The sequence below is a fragment of the Pithys albifrons genome, chromosome 8 (genome assembly GCF_047495875.1).
Source record: "Pithys albifrons albifrons isolate INPA30051 chromosome 8, PitAlb_v1, whole genome shotgun sequence".
Taxonomy (NCBI): Eukaryota; Metazoa; Chordata; class Aves; order Passeriformes; family Thamnophilidae; genus Pithys; species Pithys albifrons.
Genome location: NC_092465.1, coordinates 27,645,672 through 27,667,084, shown reverse-complemented (window position 1 = coordinate 27,667,084; position 21,413 = coordinate 27,645,672). Strand labels below are relative to the sequence as shown.

General features: G+C 41.0%; 2 protein-coding genes across 8 annotated transcripts in view; one reads left to right on the top strand and one right to left on the bottom strand.

Moving 5' to 3' along the window:
* Window positions 1-2,540: 2,540 nt before the first annotated feature.
* WDR12 (WD repeat domain 12) lies at window positions 2,541-10,265 on the bottom strand. Its single transcript, XM_071562505.1, has 13 exons — window positions 10,133-10,265; window positions 9,956-10,050; window positions 8,928-9,022; window positions 8,182-8,288; window positions 7,285-7,400; window positions 6,736-6,890; window positions 6,041-6,086; window positions 5,766-5,851; window positions 5,430-5,570; window positions 5,215-5,320; window positions 4,567-4,699; window positions 3,671-3,743; window positions 2,541-2,982 (listed from the first exon to the last, which is right to left on the bottom strand). The coding sequence occupies exons 1-13, from the start codon at window positions 10,171-10,173 to the stop codon at window positions 2,905-2,907; spliced, it is 1,272 nt and encodes a 423-aa protein (XP_071418606.1). The 5' UTR covers window positions 10,174-10,265; the 3' UTR covers window positions 2,541-2,904.
* Window positions 10,266-10,329: 64 nt separating this feature from the next.
* Window positions 10,330-21,413, top strand: part of CARF (calcium responsive transcription factor) — a 29,002-nt gene continuing 17,918 nt past the window's right edge. For 3 of the 7 annotated variants that reach the window (XM_071561695.1, XM_071561692.1, XM_071561691.1), the window contains exons 1-6: window positions 10,330-10,393; window positions 14,603-14,724; window positions 16,298-16,519; window positions 17,388-17,508; window positions 19,612-19,786; window positions 21,327-21,411. In XM_071561695.1, the coding sequence (XP_071417796.1) occupies window positions 14,614-14,724; window positions 16,298-16,519; window positions 17,388-17,508; window positions 19,612-19,786; window positions 21,327-21,411 (714 nt within the window). In that variant the 5' untranslated portion in view covers window positions 10,330-10,393; window positions 14,603-14,613. Of the gene's footprint in view, window positions 10,394-14,602; window positions 14,725-16,252; window positions 16,520-16,609; window positions 16,687-17,387; window positions 17,509-19,611; window positions 19,787-21,326; window positions 21,412-21,413 lie in introns of those variants that run through there. The other 4 variants (XM_071561693.1, XM_071561694.1, XM_071561696.1 and 1 more) reach the window with 4 other exon arrangements.

Below are 21,413 nucleotides of genomic sequence, written 5' to 3'. Positions count from 1 at the left end.
ATGTGAACAGAAAATGCAAGTGTGACATTAAACCAGGGACCAAGCAGGTAATGCTTTTAATGGCTGTCTTAAGCCACAGTGGGGTTTAAAAACTGTATTTAGAGGCAGCTCACATGTGCTAGTAAAGTGAACAGTTCATGCCAGGGCTCAGGTTAGAATGAAAATGTGTGTATTGCACAGCCTCTCATAAACAAACCTACCCCCTACCTCCCATCAATTAAAAAAATTAGTCAAGTTACAGTAATTGACCATTGCCTTTATTCCCCTCATTTATGGTATCACTTCTATGTTTAAGGAAAACTAGGAGTTACTACATAAAAGTTCTTTACTGTTCATGTTATGCTAGCAGGGCACTAGGAATAGGCAGAAATGGCTTTTAGGGGAGGAAAAAGCTATTTTGGTGAGTAGAATCATGATCAGCACATTGATTCTGAAATACTAAGTTTGTTTTTGACTCAGTTCTTTTGCAGTTTTAAAATCAACTCATGCTGGACATTGTAATTTCATGTTATTATTTTAAATGAAAGAAGCGCATGGAAGAGAAATGTCTTCTTAAAACAGTTTTTAATTAAGATTACAGATAATCCTTAGAACTTCCAGTGAGCTAAATCTAAAAATTATTTTAGTAGGTTTTGGGATAATTTATGGACAGTGGTAATACAGATGCATTTAAAAAATACATCCTACTTATGCTGGTATCCCTTCATGTTGATATGGTTTATTTAGTTGCCTCTTTGTCTGCCATAGTACTTTTCCAAACAAGAGGGTGTAAAATGCTTCTGTTTCTAACGGTGGTCCATCAAAACCACCTTTCTAGGTACATTTTGTGTATTTAATACAGGTGACAACTGTAGTAGATCTAATAGATTTAATGTTTGAAACAGCTAATGCCAGCTGGGCTTTCTGAGGTCTAAATTAATATTAATCTTTCTAAGCTAAGCTGATATTTTGTAAATCTTTCTGAGAAAGCAAGAAAAGCATATTAAGGTCACCTGTCATGCACTTATGAGTTTTTAGACCTATGCATGTAAGAGGAGCCCATTGATTTGTATCAACTACTTAACTGGCTGGAGATGTTCCACAGCTCCATGTAAAATGCCGTAGTAATTCCAGAAGCCATGACAGGTATAAGTGATCTGAAAGAAAAACTGGAACGAGTATAATAAACATAATACACAAAATAGCTCAAGACTTTCAATGAAACTGTCACTGGGAATCTTGATGAGAAATGAAACTAACTAGTTTCCAAACTTCCCTCACTTTCTGGCTTTCCACTGAAAACATCTCCAAACTTTACTTGGTTAAGACCTCCAAAAGTGAGGTGTACTGTATTAACGATTACCTGGGGAGGATATTACTCTTTTCTGGATTAGTACTAAAAAATGATTAGAGATTTTTTTAAACTTTTATGAACAGTAGGCTGAATACCAGAATGGACTGGCATATCCACAAGTGTGCATGTGAAATTATATAAATCTCTAACAGTGAGGACAAGAGAGTGCTGCCTGTTCCTGCTCAACAGATGCTTTGAATTTTTGCTAAGGTCACAAAACAAAATGGCTATACAGCACTTATTTCCAAGTTCCAGTTTGTGGGGTAAATAAAGGCAATATTTTAAAGGAAGTTTAAAGAATTAAAAAATATAATTAGCTGCTCTATTAATGTATGAATAGCATATATTGCTTTAGAAAGAACAAACACATACTAAGAACATGCACATGGATAATAAGATGAGGACAAGGCCCTAATTATTTGTAAGCAGCATTTGCTGATACTCTGTTAGTTGCAGTATTTCACCCTTGCCATTTCACCAGTTTTACTATTCTGGTATTTCTTAAAACTCCTTACTTGTCTGTATTGTAAAACTGAAGGACACAGCTCTCACTCTTTAAGAAAATTAACCTTACAATTTATGTGTTTGACTTGGTTGTTCTGTACAGGTCTTACATTTACTGAAAGCCAAGACATTAGTAAGGATTTTGGTTTCCACATTGTTAAACTCTGTGCTGGTTTAACATCACATATATGGCATCCAACAAGCTGCAGCAACAGCTTTTCCATTTTAATGCTGAACCAAAAGCAAAACAACCAGCAGAGAAATTGGGCATGTTTGGAAAGTACTTATCCTCTATCAACCTAAAAGCTATTGCAACTTCTTGTATCCCTTCTTTCTAGGAACAAATTACTTATTCCTCTGCCTTCTATGTGATCTTCCACTTGTTTCTATACATCTGTTGCTTTTTAGCTGCCACATTAGTTGTACTGCAACACAACATGTACTGTGGCACAAGGCAGGCACATTCTTATCATCTACAGCCCTAATTTATGAGCTACAAAAAATTGGAAGATTTCATCTGCCAGTACATCTCTCAAGTTCCTTTATATCAAGCCACTTGCACTGCAAACACAGCAAATCTTCATCCTAGAAAAAAGCCTGGATTTATCAATTAAGGACTTGATCTTAAGAACTGCCAACAGCCATGTTGGGAGAAGGGCTGAAATCTGATTTTTACCTGAAATGATGCACAAAACCAAGGAACTATTGATAAAATCTTTATTTTTTTCTTCCAAGGGAAAACAGGTAAATCAAAAAATAATTTAGTCAGTGAGCAGTTTTTCTGTATCGGCAACAGTTTACTTCCTATTACAAATAGTAATTTAAAAGATGTTAATTCAAAGCCATCGAAAAGGGAGGAAATGCCCCTTGCTTTGTTTCACAAGTCCTATTTGGTTTTTGCTATTTTTCTCTGACAGATATGGATATAGGTTACCAATACAAAACAGGAACAGCTCTCTGAGCAACAAACTCCTCCTTTCTTCAGATGTTGATTGTGTAGGGATGTTAACAGAGAGCAACTGCTGCAAAACTCCTTTTTTTAAAAAAAAAGTCTTGTCTGTTGATCTTCATGCCCCAACATCAGAGGTTGTAGCTGGGTATCTGTAGCAATACAGTTTGTTGTCTGCACCTCCACTTAGTAACAACTGAAGAGAGAAGAAAACTGTGATTAATATCAGAACTAAACAAATAAGTACACAAAAGTTGAGGACTCAATTTTTCTTTGAAGACATAAAAAGAAGTAATGAATAATGAACTGCTAATGCATGACTGAAACCCAGAATCAAAGTGCAAAAGCAACTTTTTCTCTTGCCCTTCTCTTAAAATTGGAAGCGAAGTTTTTGTAGGAAAGCTGCTGTTTTTCCTGGCTTTTACTGACAACAGGAGCCACACTGAGAATCTTGGAACATAAGCAAAGTGGGGTTTTTTTGGTAATTTTAAACATGTGTGTGCTACTACAGCAGCAGCAAAGTTTGCTATAGAAAATTATATTGTTTCCCCCTTCTACATGTACTGCCATGCCTCAGCTGCCACTTCATGCTGCCACTTCATGAGGTGCAGTGCTGTTCTGGTGTCTCTCCTTGTTTGGAGTATCAGGATAACACTCAGTTAATGCCTCAGAGCTTCAGCTCCCACCCTGTTCCTTGGCACGGGAGGGAGGGACACACTGCAGTGCTTGTGACAGTAACACCCAGTTACAACCACAGCACAACGCAAACTTCCTGTTCTCTTCTATCTTTAAGCATAAAGGAAAAAACAGTCCATGACTGCTTTTGGCCCTCTTCCTAACCCCTATGCATATAAAATTGAGAAACTTTCTGTGCAGATTCTTACCCCTGCTTCTGTCCAGTCCACACAGAAAACCTTGTCTTCATGAGCAGCCAGGTCATACAGAGGAGCTTTGCAACTAGTAAAAACCAGGTATTTACAGTCACATGTTTGAAGTTGAGTGAGCAATCATAGAAAACAGAATCGGTCCTGGAAGAATACTGTCACAAAGCTATTAAACAGATGTGGTCAAGCAGTTATAAATACTTTGAGAGAGTACTGATATCTACCATCTGTGATGTTTCCTCTGCTTTCTCCAGAGCTGATCACATTAGTATTATCCTCTCCTACATTTCCAAAGAACAACACTTTTCATCTACTTGCAAACTATCTTGATTCTGGTATTTAATCAGTTTTTAGGAACAGTTTATTATATAGTTTCTTTCTTCCACGTCTGGATGCTGCTCAACTGTGTGTGTTTTCCAGAAAAGCCATTTGTCTTCTGAATGCAAACCATTTCACTGCTTGGAAATTTGGAACAAAAGGTCTGAAAAGCGTATCAAGTGAAACTTCACACTGTTAGGCTCTTCCCTTAGAAAGAGAATGTATTTTGATCCTTAAAACAGAATAGTGGTGAGCAGCCCCCCTGCTGTTCCTCATCTCAATAGCAATGTTATGGTTGCTGCCTTTTCCATGTCACCAAATGCTGCTGTTACTGCCAGGTAAGTCCCATGCTGAAACACCAGGCAGCCTCTCAGATGTTCAGCCATAAACTCCCCAGCAGACTGCAAGTATTTTTCTCCCTTTCATTCCATGCTTGACTCCCAGAGCCTAGAGGATTTTCACAGATGCCACAAGAGTTTCTAATGAATGTCTCTGACTGATTTTGCTATTTCATGAGGGGAACTCACCCTGTAATCTTACATGCCTTTGAACAGCAACAAAATGCAAGTTTCTTTTACCTCCTTGTGTCCCAAAGCTTCACAATGTTGTCCAGAGAACCCGAGATCAGTTGGTGCTCATGGGTAGGTGACCACTTCACACAGGTCACCCAGCCTGTGTGGGAAGTCAGTGACAGGAGAACCAAGGAGCCATCTGGACATAAAAAGAGGAAAAAAACCCCAGACATCAGCAGATGCCAACTGGAAACAGTGAGAAAAGCAGTCAGCAACTTATTTGTGTTCAAGTTAAGTGTTTGTCCCACCAGTAATTCTAGTTTACAAAATCTAAGTGAACTTAAAAGAAAGCAAACAAAAATATAAATCAAGTTCTGGGGAATTAAAAAAAAAACCAACAGCAATCAACCAACAAGGTGTGAACCTTACAGAAAAACTGAAACTGTTCAGTCCTGTGACTGCACAGTTGAACATTATTAAGTTTAAAGGAGAAAAAAATGGAAATCCTAAGCTTAGTTAGGTTTCTAAACTACTATATAAGAAATCAAAAGAAGTTTTGCATCAGATTACAGAAAACAGATCTTTGTATTTAATAAAAGCCCTAAAGATTGGTTTCAAGCAGAGGGACCAGAAAACAGTTTGTGAGATGTCTCCCAACTGGGAAGGTGCTGATTTTGAACAACATCTTTGAGGCCATGCATGTCTTTACCTCACCTTTAGTGCGAGGATCCCATAGTCTAATATGTCTGTCAGTGCTCCCTGATGCCAGACGTCGACATAGTGGTGAGAAGGAGACAGAATTAAACACTTTGTTTCCTGTCTGTCAGAAAAGAAAATCGTAATTCTAAGAGGAGCTACTGTTTTGCACACCTTCTTTTTTTCTGAGCTGGACTTCAGCTGAACCTGTAGACAGAGAATAATGATCTCACCAGAGTAGATTTGAGATCTCCAGTCTCAGCATCCCAGATTTTAATGGTGTGGTCCCATGATGCACTGCAAATTTCTTCAGCATCTGACCACAGCACAGAGGAGACAGCTTCTGTGTGACCAGAGAGGGTTGCCAGGGGAGTCTGCAATTTAATGGTGGCAGATTTGATCATCAAAAAAAATCATCAAAAAAAATCTGTTCTTTCAACAAATAAACATGTGTCTGATCAGCCTCACATATCAGCAGAAGTTTCTGTACAGTCCTTTGTAACAATGAGAAATTTTGTGTGGCCACACTTCTAAGGAAAAATCCTGGGCAAACCTGGAGCTCATCTTACCCTTGTTAGTCCCAGCTGTTCAGTTTTCTGCTTCTTCCGTGGTCTGTTGGCTGCCTCTTCCATTTCATCCTCTTCATCTGTAGGTACTGTGACATGAGACAGGCACACATGAGCCAGAGGTTTTTAAATTCCATCCCCATGTCAGTAATTAAGGAAACCCCCATATTTAACAGTGCCTACAAACATGCAAGTGGATAACCGTATCTGGAACTGTGTAATTAACCAAACCAGTAACTTAATCTAGTGATGTACAGCCTTCCAAGCTTACATCTTACCTGCAGACCAGATCTTTAACATCTTATCCCAGGATCCACTGCAGAACTGCATGAACAGAAAGTTTGTTAAAAGTTAATCCAGACAAACCTTGTAAGACACACCTGCTTGAAAAATTAACCACTGGGTTAACACATGAAGAACAGTGCTGGGCTCCCAAAAAAACCACCAAAAAAAACCCCATAAAAATATTTGGCATAAATAAAACTATTCTTTTTCCTTCCTTTGTAGGAACACCAAAAAGTCTTACTTTAACCTATGTGATACTGAGTCAAGCTGGGAGCAATTACTCCACCCTTGGTGTGACTGCTCAAAACTGTTGAATTCCTGCATGAGGGGAAATAACTTCTTTACCACCTGCTTTTTCCAAGTACCATTCTGGAATTTTTTTCCCCACTAAAACCACTGTGAAAAATAAGGTGAAATTTGAAAACAGTTCATTATAACAAAAAAATTCACATGCATTTTAAGTAAAATATACTTTAAAATAAAACATTCAACTTGTTTTCCAAGCAAAATGATTCTATGACCTAGCATTGATGTAACACTCCTAATTCTCAATAACCTCCATTTATAACAAGACTGGGAACTTATCAATGTGTGAGTCCTAAAAACATGCTAAGACAAAAGGATGATTTTTGAGATACAGGCTGCTAACATGCCAAAAACCAAAGGTTTCTTTCCTGGAGTCACTCACTTTGGTTTTTGTACAATCCACAGCTATGGATTCTACACTCCCAGCGTGTCCCCTGCAGCAGTGAAGGGCTTTCACTTTGTTTTTCTCCACATTCCACTCCCACAGCAGGACAGTTTGGTCCATAGAAGCACTGAGTAACAGGCACAATAAACTGTCTAAGGAAGAAAAAAGTTATGCTTACACCCAGCTCAGCCTTCCAAAGTCTTTATAGTCTATACTTATTCTAATCACAGAAGAAATAACAGATGGATAGAAATTAATACTCATTTCAGTTTACACCATGTTACCCTACAAGTACAATTAATATAATTATATATACAGCAGTATTTGCTAATGAAGACTGCAAGGTGAATAGAAAGGTACCTGTTAAAGTAACTATATTCATTACTGTTAAAGGACTTTTACCCACACTACAACTTCATTTCTAACATCACCGACAGACTGAAATAATGATCTCATTTAGATAATTAAACTTTCACAGTGGAAGAACGCTGACGTTTCTGCCCCAATAAATCAAACTATTACTACTCCCCTAATACACATACTGACCTTGTTTCACCCACGCCACATCCTTCACTACTTCTGTGTGCCCAGCTATTGTCACGATGGGTTTTCCTTCCACAGACCAGACTCGCGCAGTCTGATCGTAGCAGCCAGTTAATATCCTGCAGGGCACAGAATGTGAAACATCACTGGCTTTAGGATCAACATTGTTTTTATGAAAAAAGCCTCAACCAGAAACTTAGAAAAATATTAGCATAATAACTGGTTTAAAAAGAAATAGCTTGAAAAAGTAAAAAAATCTTTTTGTTACAGAGCAAAACTTTGCTAAAGCCTACAAGTGGGAGGCCAAAAAGAAAAGCAGTGAGAGTACTGCATGTTCTGGCAGGTAAAACTTAAAATAACTTATATATTTACATAATTTAAAATTTTATTTGTTTATAGTATGTTACTAGAGGTTCTCAAAGCATTTTCAAAACATTACATCACCTGGTTGATTGGAAAATTAATGTGAAAACACAGTAGAAAAAGACAATTATGGCTGTTTGGCTTTTTTTAAACAAAAGCTCTGCATAAAGGTACACTGTTCTATTTGTTGCTAATGAGTGCCACATTGGAAGTCAAGGGTTTAAGCAACAGAGATGAGGAAATCTCACTGTCCTCCAAGAGAAAGGACAGTAAACAGCATTTATTTTGTTTGTTTGTATTAGAACTATCTCATGTTCAGTGACTCTAGCTGTTTTCTCCTTAGATTATAATCACTGTAAGTGAACTGTTCACAAAAGCAAGGAGCTGATTGACTTGCCAGGTTAAAAAAAATAGAAACAGAGCAAGAAGGGGCAAACCTCCCACCCAACAGATTATTAAAGAGTGAATACCACTCAATTTAACACCATGGAGGAACAGGAATAAACAAGACAAAACTTAAAATTGGCTGTGTGGTACCATTCTTCAGTGGCTTGAACAGAACTGATCCAGTCGTCGTGGAGGATGCATTCTTCTGGCTGAGGGGCCATGTATTTCTCCACATACTCTATTTCCACCACTTCTTCCTGAGCTCACAGACAAAACACTTACTTAGTTTTGTTTTTTTTAATCAATCACAAAAAAAATTTAACTGTACTGTGATACATATATACAAATACACAAGTCTATAAAGACCTTGGTATCCAAGTCCTTTGTCAAATTAGTGGAAGTGAAGTCTTTAGAAAGTGTGAATTATATATTGCTTTCCATATTTTTATCAAATTACTATTAATAGCAAGCTGGAAGCAAAAGTAAGTAACCACTCTTCTCAAATTCCTCTTCTTCTGTATTTACCCATACAAAACTGGTGTCTAAAACACTTCACAACATTTTCTAGAATATTAACCTCCCCCATTATCCCCCAGTGTAAGAGACAAAAACATACTAATGATGAACTGAATAAGACAAGAATTTTCCCTCTGGGCTGTTTACGGACAACACACTGGATAATTAAGTTCCTTGCACTGCTCAGTCCCACAGTCTCTAATCATTTTGCAGTTCAGAATGGTTTTAAAAATATATGGAATTTTCCTGGGCAAGTCAGAAAATAAATAAAACTGAGCAAAGAGATCTACCTAGTCAGGATGACAGATTAAAGCAGATTGAGGTAAACTGGCCAAGTCTCTTCTGATGCCCAAGAAGGGGAGAAATTGATTATGACTTACTGTGGAGATATTCTCCATTTCCATGTGTGTGACCAGCGGCATTCGCAAGAACTGGCCATTGATAAGGAAGTCAAATTCCACATATTTGTGATCCTCTAAAATAAATTAGGAAAAATCCATGTTTAGTTGTCATTGTTTATTTGACACCATCAAGAATAGCATCATTTTGTGGTTGGTACAGAAGAATGGAACCAAGAAGAGGTTAAAAAAAGAACAAAATCAATCAATCAAACACACACACCTCCCCCCAAACCAGTAGGTTTCTTCTCCCAGTTACAAGTGGCAGCCCAAGAATCCCATTGGATTATTTCAATTAAGAGGAAGGAAAATTTGCTGTTGGCATTCAAGGAGTTAAACTTTGCCTCTTAATATATTTTCTCTGTAGCTACCTATGGGTAATGAGCCCCCAGTCGTGCTTCCTTACTGTTCTGTATGGAGCTCAGACTGCCAGTTCACATCCCTGTTACACCAGCTAGAGCCCTGTATCTGTGGCAGCAACAGGAAAACCCCAACAATTTTTGGTTCATATTTGTCCCTTTGTAATGGCATAGTTGATAAAGGCCCTGCATTTTGTCAGCAGCACTGTGCGTTAGTTGTCTAATCACGGTTGTTTGCAATTTCGTGGGTTAAAAGCAACTTGCAGAAGTCTCAAGAAGTAAAGTAAGATACCATTGGTCCAGTTTCTTATGAAAAACGGGATTTTTCAACAACATTGTGTACACAATTCTGTGTCTTTCACAGAAAATCTTTGAAGTCAGTCAGGCCCATGTCAGCCTGCACTGACAGAATGGCTGCGCTTTCCTCAAAGGCTTTCATTAACCCAACCCTTCGGTTTCATTAGTTCTTGTGCCAAGTCTTAGGCAGCGCTTCCGCTCCCATGTGGCAGCCTCGCCTGTGGCTCCGGGCGGGCACTATCTCGGCCCTGGAGCATCCCACGGGCCTGCCCTCCCGCCCGGTCCCCGCGGGACTCCCGAAGGCCGCGGGGTGTGGGGGCAGCCAGGCCGGGCAGGGCCTCCCCCCGGACCCACCGTGCGCCGCCGCCAGCAGCTTGTTGATGAGCTGGCTGAGGTCGGTGGTCTCGGAGGCCGCGGGCACGGAGAAGGGCACATCCTCCACGGCGAACCTGCGGACACAGCGCGCTGTTATCGCCTCCGCGTCACCCGCGCCCCGAGCGCGTCCCCAGCCCGCGGGGGGCAGCCCCTCACCTGCGGTTCTCGGTGCGGAACCGCGCCGTGAGCTGCGCCATCGCTGCTACTGCCGCTGCTGTCGCTGTCGCCGGGGCCGACCACGTGTCGTGACGAGCCTCCCCCTCTCCCCGCCCCACGCGGCCGCGGGACCGCGCAGCGCCCGCGCGCTCCCGACACGCCGCGCGCGCCCGCGCCCCGCCCCGTCCCGCCCCGCGCTGAGGGAGGGAGGGCGCGCGTGCGCGGGGCGGCGGCGCGCATGGCGGCGGGAGCTGAGCCCAGGTCCGGTAACGCGCCCCCTTGGCAGCCGGGCCGGGGGGTGGCTGGGGCGGCCTCTGCGCTCCTCTGCTCCCCTCAGGGCTCCTCTGCGCCCCTCAGGGCTCCTCTGCACCCCTCAGGTCCGGGGCGCGCCCCGGGGGCACTGGCAGGGCTGCGGGGCTCCTGTGCCCCCCTGCCGGCCCGCCGCTGTCCCCCGCCGCTGTCCCCCGCCGCTGTCCCCCGCCGCTGTCCCCCGCCGCTGTCCCCCGCCGCTGTCCCCCGCCGCCGCTGTCCTCCCCCGCTGTCCCCCGCTCTGTCTCCGCCGCTGTCCCCCGCTCTGTCTCCGCCGCTGTCCCCCGCTCTGTCTCCGCCGCTGTCCCCCGCTCTGTCCCCGCCGCTGTCCCCGCCGCTGTTCCCGGCGCTGTCCCCGCCGCTGTCCCCGCTCTGTTCCCGGCGCTGTCCCCCGCCGCTCTCCCCGCTCTGTCCCCGGCGGGCGGTGGGCGCAGCTCCCCGGGCGGCGCGGGGGTCTCTGGAGCGGCGGCTCCGCTCGGAGCGGCTCGGGTTGTGTTTCTCTGCGCGTCGAGCGACGCACCCACAGTGACCTGACCACTGCAAGTAGTGAACCCAGCGCGCGGTGGACTTTAAAAGAAGCCGTGAGTGAGTTTGTGGGAGAAGGCTGCGTGTGTGAGGGCCTGCTGTGGTCTTGGGTTACGCGTAAATTCCCCTCCCACCCCCATCTTTTTGATAGTCATTCCTGGCTTTTCGTGAATAGCTGGGCTTTCCCTGGATAGTGACTCAGGTTGTGATGACTCCACTTGTTGGAGTGGACAGGTGTTGATTCTTGTTTTGTGCGACTCTGAAATCTCCATTTCTTAACTATACTTCAAAGGTCCAACATTGTCAGCATAATTGACAGGTGTGTGTCTTCCAGTTATTGGTGTTATCTACACAAAAAGTGTTTGAGAAACCTTTTAAGTGGGAGCCCCCAGGTATTCTGTGTATTAACAGAATCCGCCTGCTCTTCCATGACAGAGATAAGCTAAATCTCAAACCTGGTGCAAGTTACTATAAAGTTAATTGTAACTCCTTTACTTAAGAGTATCACTGTGCCCTGATTTCCTCCCTGGTGTGTTTTACTGAAATTTGTGCCCCTGCGAATTTGTGCCACTGTGAATGGTTGTAGAGTAATGGCCTCAGAGGGAACTTTTTTTAGAGAGCCTGTTTAACTGTTGCAAGCTATGCAATTATCTTAAATCTTTTTATGACATCTCTGAAACATTTAATGGAAGACCCAAAAAAGATTGATATATATATTTCCTGTCGAAAAGTATAAGCAAGATCCTGCATAAAGTGCTGACAATGGTTATTGTGTTTGCCTGTGCTGGTAGTTTCTGTGGCTGCTTGCTCTCTTTGTGGAGTTGAACCAAGGTTAACAATGCCCAAACAGAGGCAGGGTGAAGGAATTAGTCCTGTGGCGTTAAAATGCACTAACCCCTGGGTTGGAAACTTGGAGTGCTGGACTCGGAGAGCAGCCTGTGCAGTGGTCTGGTGGAGCTGAGGCATGGAGAGCTGTCTGTGTGGGGTGTGCTCTGAGGAGACAGCTCTTGCTCCCTTTTTACACTAACATTAAACTCTCCCATTTTTCCTTCAGCCTGCTGGTGTGTGTGATACAGTGGTGTTACAGTGGAAATTTCTGTCACACTCATGTATTAATTAATATATACTTGCATGTTATTTACTCATTAATTACAAAACATCCATATGTGTGTGTGTGTATATATATGATTTTTATATATATATATGATTCAACTGTCCAATTTGGAGAATTGATCAGCAATATTTATATGACTGTAAGATCTATGAACTGTGTTAAAGTAAACAATAAATATGTGGAGGAATAAGGACACCATGCACCACACCAATGTGATCAAGCAAATGGCATTTATTACACACTGCACACAGTTTATACAGGGTTAAAACTATGTTCTGTTGGCTAAATTGAACCTCACACCATCTAACTGCAAATCCTAATTGGTTATAGTCCATATCTCACAAGTCCAGTGTTTTGGTGAACTCATCCTGTTTTCAGGTACACCCCCGGAGTCTTGTGGGAAACCTGAGGAGTTCTCATGAGAAACTTCTGGGGAGTTGCTAAGAACTCCTAGGGGAGTGATTTCTCCTTTACCACTCTGCAGCAGCTGTGGCCTTGATTATCCTTAGCTGCTTTCAGTCTCACAGGGTCTATGTAGATCTGAATTGCTCACCTTTGATTTTTCTGTACCGACACTATGTATGTATTTGTACATACCTGTAGAAGTGTATGTCTGTAGCACAAAAATTAATAATCTTTGTTTATGATTGCTCAGCACTCGGGTTAATGAAGCCTGGATGGTTAAACCATGAAGTTCATTGTCCAGACAGTCTGTGTGTCAGTGGTTTGCCTGGCTTAGAACAGTAGATAAAGTCACAGGGCAAAACTACCATGGGAATTTTTATAAACATAAGTATAAAACTTCAGGTATTTCTGGGCTGCTTATAAAAAGAAGCTGGATAAATATTGCTGTAATTTAGCCTACTGCTGTATTTTTTCCCTGAGCTTTGCTGTTAACCATTCTTAGATACAGGATATTGGGCTCCTCAGCTCATTGGTGTGTCCCAGTACAGCTGTCCTTGTGTTCTGTTGTCGGGTTCCAGCACGCTCAGAGTATGTGCCATCAGTATCTCTGCAACAAACTTGTTCAGTTTATCTCAAAGGACTAAATGTGCTACTTTAGCAAACCTGCCATGTCTTCTTCACATCTTCTAACTGAGAGGAAATGGTTGAGTGATGGTGAAATCTCGTTTTCTGGGGTTTTTTTTTCAATTCCTGCTAACATGCTTCAGGCATTGTAACTGAAACATCTCATAATTGTTCTCCGATCCAAAGCTCCAAAATATTTGGTAAACGTGAGGTAACTTCATTCGGAACTTGGTCTGGAGTGTCATCATTTGAAAATTGAATGGAAAAATAAATCTGCTTTAGATTAAAGTATTAATATATTGGGCATATGAGCAGCTTAACTTCTCAGTGTTGTTTGTATCAGCAGGATGCTTTTTTCAGCTTCAAAAGCCAGGGAGATGTGGATTTACTTTGCATGTGTCCTTTATACTTTTGCAAGGCAGCATAAATTTGTACTTTCAGAGTTACAGGTTCAAGTTACTCTCTGGCCTTTTACATTCTCCTTACTGAAGCTGTAAATGGGTGAAATAACAGCCAAGAAGGATGATCTTGAGGAATGTACTTACTGATGGAGTGTGGTGAAGAAGATACAGCTGGTGGGCGTCATGTGCTAATATAATGCAGCCTGTCTTTAAAATAACTACTGAAGGGAATAATCCTGAACACCTTTCCCCCTCCTTCATCCCAAAGTGCAGGCATTAAGTTTTCTTCTATTCAGTTGGGCATATTATGTGTGTAGACTAATATATGTGTACTGTTGTAACGTACCCCAAGGTAATTGTCATTTTGTCTTGTTGCTTGTGAATAGTTGGGATTGATCACTGCTTTAAGGAGTGCATTCTGTGTGTGAGAGCACTATCCTGTGGGTGTGGCAATTCACTGTCCAGTATTCTCTGTTTGAAGGTTTGTAGTGGGCAGCCGAGCTCCCTGAAACTTTCTTTGTGATAGGAGGTGGATCTCTGAAGTGCCAGGAGCTCTGTCTTTTTGTCTTTCATCACATGATTAATGCCAAATTTTGTTTGAGTTTTGGTGGTTTTCCTGCCCAAAGCATACTGCTGTAGACTAACAGTAGGAATTTTATTTTGTTTGTATGTTGTTTTATAACCCTTTAAAACAAATGCAATTTACTTCAAGTTGTCTGCATGGCAGAGTTGTATCCTGCTAATCCTGTCTTTTGATTATGGAAGTAGGTGACTAATGTACTTGTGTGCAGTGCTGGCATGTGTTTGAATGTCAAGTGTTCTCTAGATGTGTATGGCTGTTAGTTCAGTGCTTGTGGACATATTTAGATGAAAATGATGGAAGGGGGTGTGTGTATTCTGTGTCTGTGTGTGCAAATTGTCTCATATAAAAGGCACAGCTGCACTCTGGAGCAACACACTGCAATTGTTCCGCAGTGAGTAATAAAGTGGCAAGGATTTCTTGGGGACTTTGCTGTTAGCTTGCAGTGGCAAAGAAAACACCTGCAGCAATGTCTTGGCAGAAGGATGAAATAAACTTTTGTGTTTTTCCAGGTCACCTTGTAATGGAAGAAAATGGAGCTGACCATGGCATTGCTGTGGAAGGATGTAATGATTTGTTCAAAGGCAACTGTGATGGCACAGAAGAATCAGAAACAAATGATGGGCTTTTCCAGGTGAGGTGCAAATCCTTTGTCCTTGTAGATGCTTCCTTTACATCCTCTCCGATGAATTTCAAGTATGCTATTTCGTCAATGCAAGGGGCCTTTCTTGCCTTTGTAGTAATATATTATGTCTTTTTTAAAAGTACAGAAGTTCCTTTCCTTGGATTCTTGTGCCATTCAGTTTTGAACTGATGATTATCCAGATATTACGTGTAATGTCAACCTTCAGTAATTATAATAATAGATCTTGTTATAGTGCTGAAGAAATATGTGCTTTATTGTGTTAACAAAATCCTGCAAAAAAAGAAAAATTGATGACATACCTTGGAGTAGGAGAGGTTGGCAACACATGAAAATCAGGTCAGATTGCTTAGAGACCAAATGTGTCAAATAAGAGTCCAGGGACACAGGATGTGTGTGTAGGTATTGGGGAAGGGGAGCCTTTCATTTAGCTTTGTATTATCAAATATTGCCAGATATTCCTATTCAGGGAGATTTCTGTGCATGAATGTTCCTCTGCAGAATGTTCTTCAAACATAAAATATCATTCAGGTAGTGATTTAGTAGTGTGCTTATTGTCTCTGCACAATGTCTGCAACACAATGAGTGTCATTTATTTCTTGCTGCTTTTCTGGTGTGTTTTACAGTAGACGGTTTCAGTATAGGAGATTTATATGTGCAGAATTTTTTACAAGGTTATTTAGCACAAATCTGACTTTTATATAAAATTTAGAAATGTTTTTCTCCATTATTTGATTTGTAGTGTGTAACTATTTGTATCAGAAATGTCAGAGTTGTTTGTGCAGTCACTGCAAGAGATACAACAAATTGCAGCCCTTCCTGCATTGGCCAAGTGACAACCTGACATGTTGTTGGACACAGGGACTGCCTATTTTCCATTATTTTTACATGCTTAATGTTTGTGTTGTCTGAGTTTCAACAAGACAGATAGTCGTGCCTATGCACTTAAATGCAATGAAAATGGGATATTCTGCAAGACTTTGATTCTGTAAATTTGATGAGAATAAGCTCTTTTTTTTTGAGATTTTGAAAATCTGATTCTTGTCCTGATGCTGTACAATTCTTGGACTTGAATTGCAGGTTGTGTTGATTGTGTTTTTTCTGCAGTAAAGAGCTACAAACGTGTAGAGATTTTTGTCTTCATAACTAAATGGATATATCTAAAGGCCAAGTAGAACAGTATCTAGGATTTCTTTTCAAGTCAAATCAAATTGGTGAATGTTCTGCAGTTTCATTTTTGGTTTAAGTTCTCTCAGTTTCTCAGTAGACTTGAGATATTTTAAAGTGATGAGTGGTCTTTGGGAGCAGATTTCGAGTGCCAGGGATTTTCCCTGCCTTTAATAGACAGGGTTGTTGTAGGAAGCAGAAATATGGATACTTTTTCAGCTTGGAAATGGCAAACAACAGTAGAACTGCTCGTGTCAGCCTCTTGGTCAGAAGGACAAGAGCTCCCTCTGAGAATACAATGCAGCACGCTGGTTTTAAATGTTCCTCTCTCTTTCTTTTTTTTTCCTAATAGAAGTTGCTACTCAAAGTGCATTTTACTGTTTTTCCTCTATGAAAGCACCTAACCTGCATGGATTCCAAGGACCCACAGTTTGGCCAGAGTCACTCTCCTGCAGCCCTGCCCATCACAGTCCCCCTCTCGGGCAGGTCTCCAAGCTCGGCTGTCCCGGCACTGCTGCCCCAGCCATGGGCTCACCCTGCACAGGAGTTTCACCTGGCAGACCAAGCCAGGCAACCTCTCTGTGAGCTGCAGCCCCCAGGAGGGCCCAGTGCACCCATGGTGAGTGTGTCTGAAAACCAGGCTGGTGGTGTGTTCACAGACAAAGGAGCTCTTTGGAGAACTCTCTTACATGGTGCTTGTTTGTTGTAGCAACAGCTGATTCAGACTTTAGCAACCAGATGAAACTTTGCAGTGGTTCAGTTCATTCTCCAGTTGTACTCCCTCAGGTAGGCAAATTCTGTCTCCAGCCATTACTAATTTTATTAAACAACTTATGTCTTTTGCCATTAGCAAGCCTGGATGCTGTTGTGTGATGAGATCTCACACTTCTGCTTTATTTATATTCCCTGCATAAGTCTCCCCCTGGTTTTTCTTGAGGGACCTGAACATTAGCAATAATAAGCTCACCTATTATGTTTCACCTTCCCAGAATGTCATTTGATTAAAACATTGCTTTGTAATTTGTAACGCTTATTTTGTAAAAGGTAACACTCTTACCCAGAGGGCTTGGTTGGCATGTATTGTGCTGTCACTGAAGAGACTTAACCCATTTAAAGTGTAGTAAATCAAAAACAAGATGATATTTTATGTTACTCTAGGTTTTCTAACATTGTTGGGAAGAAGTCCTTTGTAATAATGGAAAAAACATCATGAGGAGTTAAGTTTTTCACAATTCTAGGTAATTTAGTTTGTATTTTTTTAAGTCCTGGAGCTTCTATCTCCTTTTGCATGAAACGCTGCCCATAGAGGTCAGTTTCAGGAAACTGACAAGAAAGAAGTGGTTTTCTTATCATGTGAAATTAGTTTAATTTACTGGCCCTAATTCCAATGAAAATGTTTCCTGTACTGCTGATAATCAAACCCAGTCATGCTGCATGGTCACCATATAAACTAGTGCCATTCATCCTTTTGTGTCATTGCCTTACAGATGATTGTGGCCAGCCAGTCAGGAAATGGACAGGTGCTGCATGTCATTCCTTCTGCACAGCCAAGAGTGACCCAAGTGATTATTCCTCAAGGTCAGCTCCTGGATGCGACCAGCACACAGGGTGAGTTTAACCTGTGGGCCTTGAGGCTGTGAGTTCCTGTGACCGAGCCCATTCTGCATGGCCTCCTTTTGAGCACCTCGTTTGCAGGTGTTTCCTTTCCTTTGTCAGTTATAAGACAAAACACATACTGAATCTGCTTTCTGACTATGCATCTGGCACCCCACAAACCACATTTTCTGTCAGGCAAAAGCCTTAGGGCAGAAGAGCTATTATGCCCCCTTTCTGAAGGAGATGTGATGGGTAGATTGAGATATCAAGCACAGAGTTGTTTCTTGCCTTATTTAGCATTAATATGGATATTTATGCCATCAGACTGCTGTACTATCAGATCCAAATTGTCACTATCTGTTCATTTTGAGTGAAGGAGCCAATTCCTGTAGTGCAGGAAGGCCAGAACATTAATGCTTCTGTTCCAGAGATCGCTGGTGATGATGCATCTTCTGTGAAGCCAGGAATGAATTGCCTGGTAGAAATTCAGTTCTCAGGGAACGAAAATGAGATGCAACTTTCACTGTTGCAGTATGGTAATTGTCACATTTCATGTATGTGGGGAGATGCACAACTAGAAGTCCAGATTTTAAGATTTTCTCTAGAAAATGGACATACTAAAATCTGAAGGCTTTGGTTATTTATCTGCAAGCCTTGAGGGATGGCAAAACGCAGTGTACTAGTTTGCATTCACAGAATAAGACTGAGAACTAGTTAGTCACATTTTTTAAACGTTCAAAGGTTTTTTTAAACTTTTTTCATTCTCTATGAAATTATCAAAATCTGAGCCCTAGTTAAGTGCTCCTGTGGAATGATAGCTCATAGGTAAGACTAGAGTCCTGATGCTGGGTGGATAGGAGATTTGGGATTCAAGTCATGATCCAGCCCTTTTCACTTACAGCTGGAATATAGTTTTATGCCCTTGCATCGAAAGGCTTGTTCCTACCCTAATGCTCAGCCTTCCCTTCCTCTCCCTGCAGGGGTAACACCACTGTTACATTACTTTAAAGCTGTCTGTGCGCCTTTAGTGGTGAAACAATTGCTGTTACTCTTTGTAAGCGCTATGTTGCAATGCTGAACAGTAACTTTGTACTTCCATTCATCCTACGCTGTGTTCAGTGTCATAGTATGTGCATACATGTTGTACGGCAGTCCTGTAGGGTTTTGGTTGGTTTTTTTCCTAGAGACTTAGTATGTAAAAGACTTTGTAGGTATTTAATCTTCAGCAGACAGTTAGGAAGACTTGTCAGTGGTTTACTGGGGAGATTAAAGGGGAAGGAGAATGGCCTGTCAGCTCTTGAGCTTCTCTTGTCTGCCAGTGGTGGTATTGCATGAAATGGCACAGGCTTTAGGGTAGCCTGTAGTGTCTTAAGGGCATGTCTGTGTTAGAGAAACCAGTGCTTGGAGCCAGAGTGGTGTTAACCTGGGTGCACACTTACGAATCTTCTCATGGAGCTTTCTAGTGAAGTGACTTCTGTACTCTGTCAATACCTTATCACTCTGTTACGAGATGGGGGAAAGAAGCTTTCATAATGAAGGGCAAAAATCCCTCATATAAAGAGACCTTGTGTTTTTATGTTGACACCAAAATATAGAATGTCTGCTTTCACAGTTTTCCATTATATTTTTGTTTAACTGTACACACAAGCTTCAATCTAACAGTAATTTTTGGCTTATGGATTCCTCCCCATTACCAAGAGAGGCTAAAACATTTGTTCTAACAGCATGCCAGATTCAATTGCCAATTCAATTTCTTCTTTAAGTGTCCTTTTCTAAGTACAAAGCAGTATCATTACCTCATTTTTTCTTATTTTAAAAGCAACCCATGTGTGATTTGCAGCTGAACAAAAAAGTTGTGCAACCTTATAGGGATTCATGGAAATGTAAAGCAGAGTAATTTACAAGTTGTTTCTGATTATTTGCTTTGTTGTGGAAGGATTAATTAGCAGTAATGTGATTACCAAAGTCTTTGAATACAAGCAACCTTATCAAATGTATCTTCATATGTGTGCTCACAACTGTTCAACTACTTTATCATCTATAAAACTTTTTTCACATGTCTAAAGGTTTCCTTTTCCCAACACAAAGCTTAGTCATAACTTGTTGTTTCCCCAGTCTGTGTTCAGCTATTAACCAGCAGACTGTTTTATTTTTGTGAAGACGCTTCGCAAGAGAAGTGTGGTGATGGGAACCTGCAGACTGTGGTGGTGGCTGCCATAGCAGACAGTGCAAACAGTTACATTCTGCATTCACAGGCATCTCTCACTGTGTCAAAAAACCCAAGCAACAGGTAGGTCAGGAGTTAAAAGAATGAACAGTCACTTGGATTCACTGTTAGTACTGCATTTTTTTCTTTCAGTTTTGTATTTGCAATTGTTATCACAAAATTAGCATGGAATGGAGGTTATGAGCCCTTAGTGTTAGCGAGTGACACAGCTAACTGTGTTTTCAGGCACCTTTGTATGTGCCAGAGCAGCGGAAAAAGCAATTAAAGTACCTGTATTCTATTCCCTGTATTCCAGGAAGAGTTAGATAAACTGACTGGAGAAATAGGTGGGCATTTAAAGTAACACTGTGCAAATTACTGCAATTACTTTAAATAGTTCCTGCTGCTGCCAACTGAGAGTTGAGTGTGATCCAGTGAAGAAACTGCAGGGAAAGCTGATGTTTGAGGGAGCAAAGTTTCTTGTATCAGTGTTCCCAAAACCTACATAAACCATCCTCCCACAAGAGCAGTTGATTGTAGAGATGTATTTTTTAGGTAGAGGTTTCAGTAGTTGGCATTAACTGTGAGAGCCCAGTCTTTGTTCACTGGATAACTTCTTCAGTGCCCTTTGATAAAATGTGAGAAAGTGGCTGCTAACAGTGTATTTTAGTGAAACACTTAGGCAGATTGATTAGCAAAGTTTCCAAAGTTAATTAGTTCTTAGGTATTTTTAACTTGATATCCACCTGATTCTCTTACCATGCTAAATGTTGCCTACTATTTTAGTTTCTGAACACTTTGGAATTCTTTTTTGCTTTAAAAACCTCACAAAACTTCAAACCAACCAAACAGAGCAACAAAACCCAATGACAACAAAAAAACTCTGAAGGAAGGTGTTTGTTCTGCAGGCTGGCTTTGCATTGGTTTATGCTCTTTAGGATTCAAGATGTGGAAAAGATGAGAGTAATCTCACGCCAACAGAAATTATATGTATTCAAGAAACACAAAATGAAGAGAAGCAGTTTGTGAATGGAGGTTGTGAACACCGTCTGTAAATGTCAGAAAAATAATCCTAGAAAGGAGACATATTTTTATAGACAGGAGGTGATGCACTTGTTTTGAAGTAATAAACATTGAGTAAGCATTGTTTCTGGCACACAATTTTAAGGAATGAAGAAACTAGGTATGTACTTAAAATAGTTATTGGAACTGTTTTTCAGTAATTTAAAGTATTTTAAAATGTACAGCATGTAACAGGTGTTTGATATTGGTTTTAATCTTTAGCATCAGTCTGCATAAGAAAATTATCAAGATAATCAACAATCAGCTGGTCTATTTCACACAGTTTGTCTATTCTTGTCAAGCAACAGTAGTAACAATACTGAATGTTTGAAGGTCTTGAATAAATAAATACTTAACAATTACTGTAAATTACTTTAACAATGAAATAGAATATGAAGAAGATGAACCCCAGATTTTTGAGGTACATTGATTAAATATCCATAGTTTGATCATATCCTCTTGGGTTATACATAATACACTGATTTGATGTTACCTGTAGTTTAGATGAAATTGTTGGTTTCCTGAATGTCTGTATAGACTTCTATTGTGTTTTATTTTTCAGGGTGGTGGAAGATCCTTTTCCCATCCCTCATCAGCCATTGCCACTAAATGCACCTGCATGGGCGCGCTGTCTCAGGAGCTGTGAGGT

Bases quoted from the DNA above. Each gene is read 5' to 3' on its own strand.
- WDR12 (XM_071562505.1), bottom strand. From the start codon at position 10,173: ATGGCGCAGCTCACGGCGCGGTTCCGCACCGAGAACCGCAG. The intron at 7,401-8,181 runs GTACCACACAGC...TGTGCCCTGCAG, and splicing joins GTTCAAGCCACTGAAGAATG to GATATTAACTGGCTGCTACG. The intron at 6,087-6,735 runs GTGAGTGACTCC...CTGTTCATGCAG, and splicing joins TGGATTGTACAAAAACCAAA to TTCTGCAGTGGATCCTGGGA.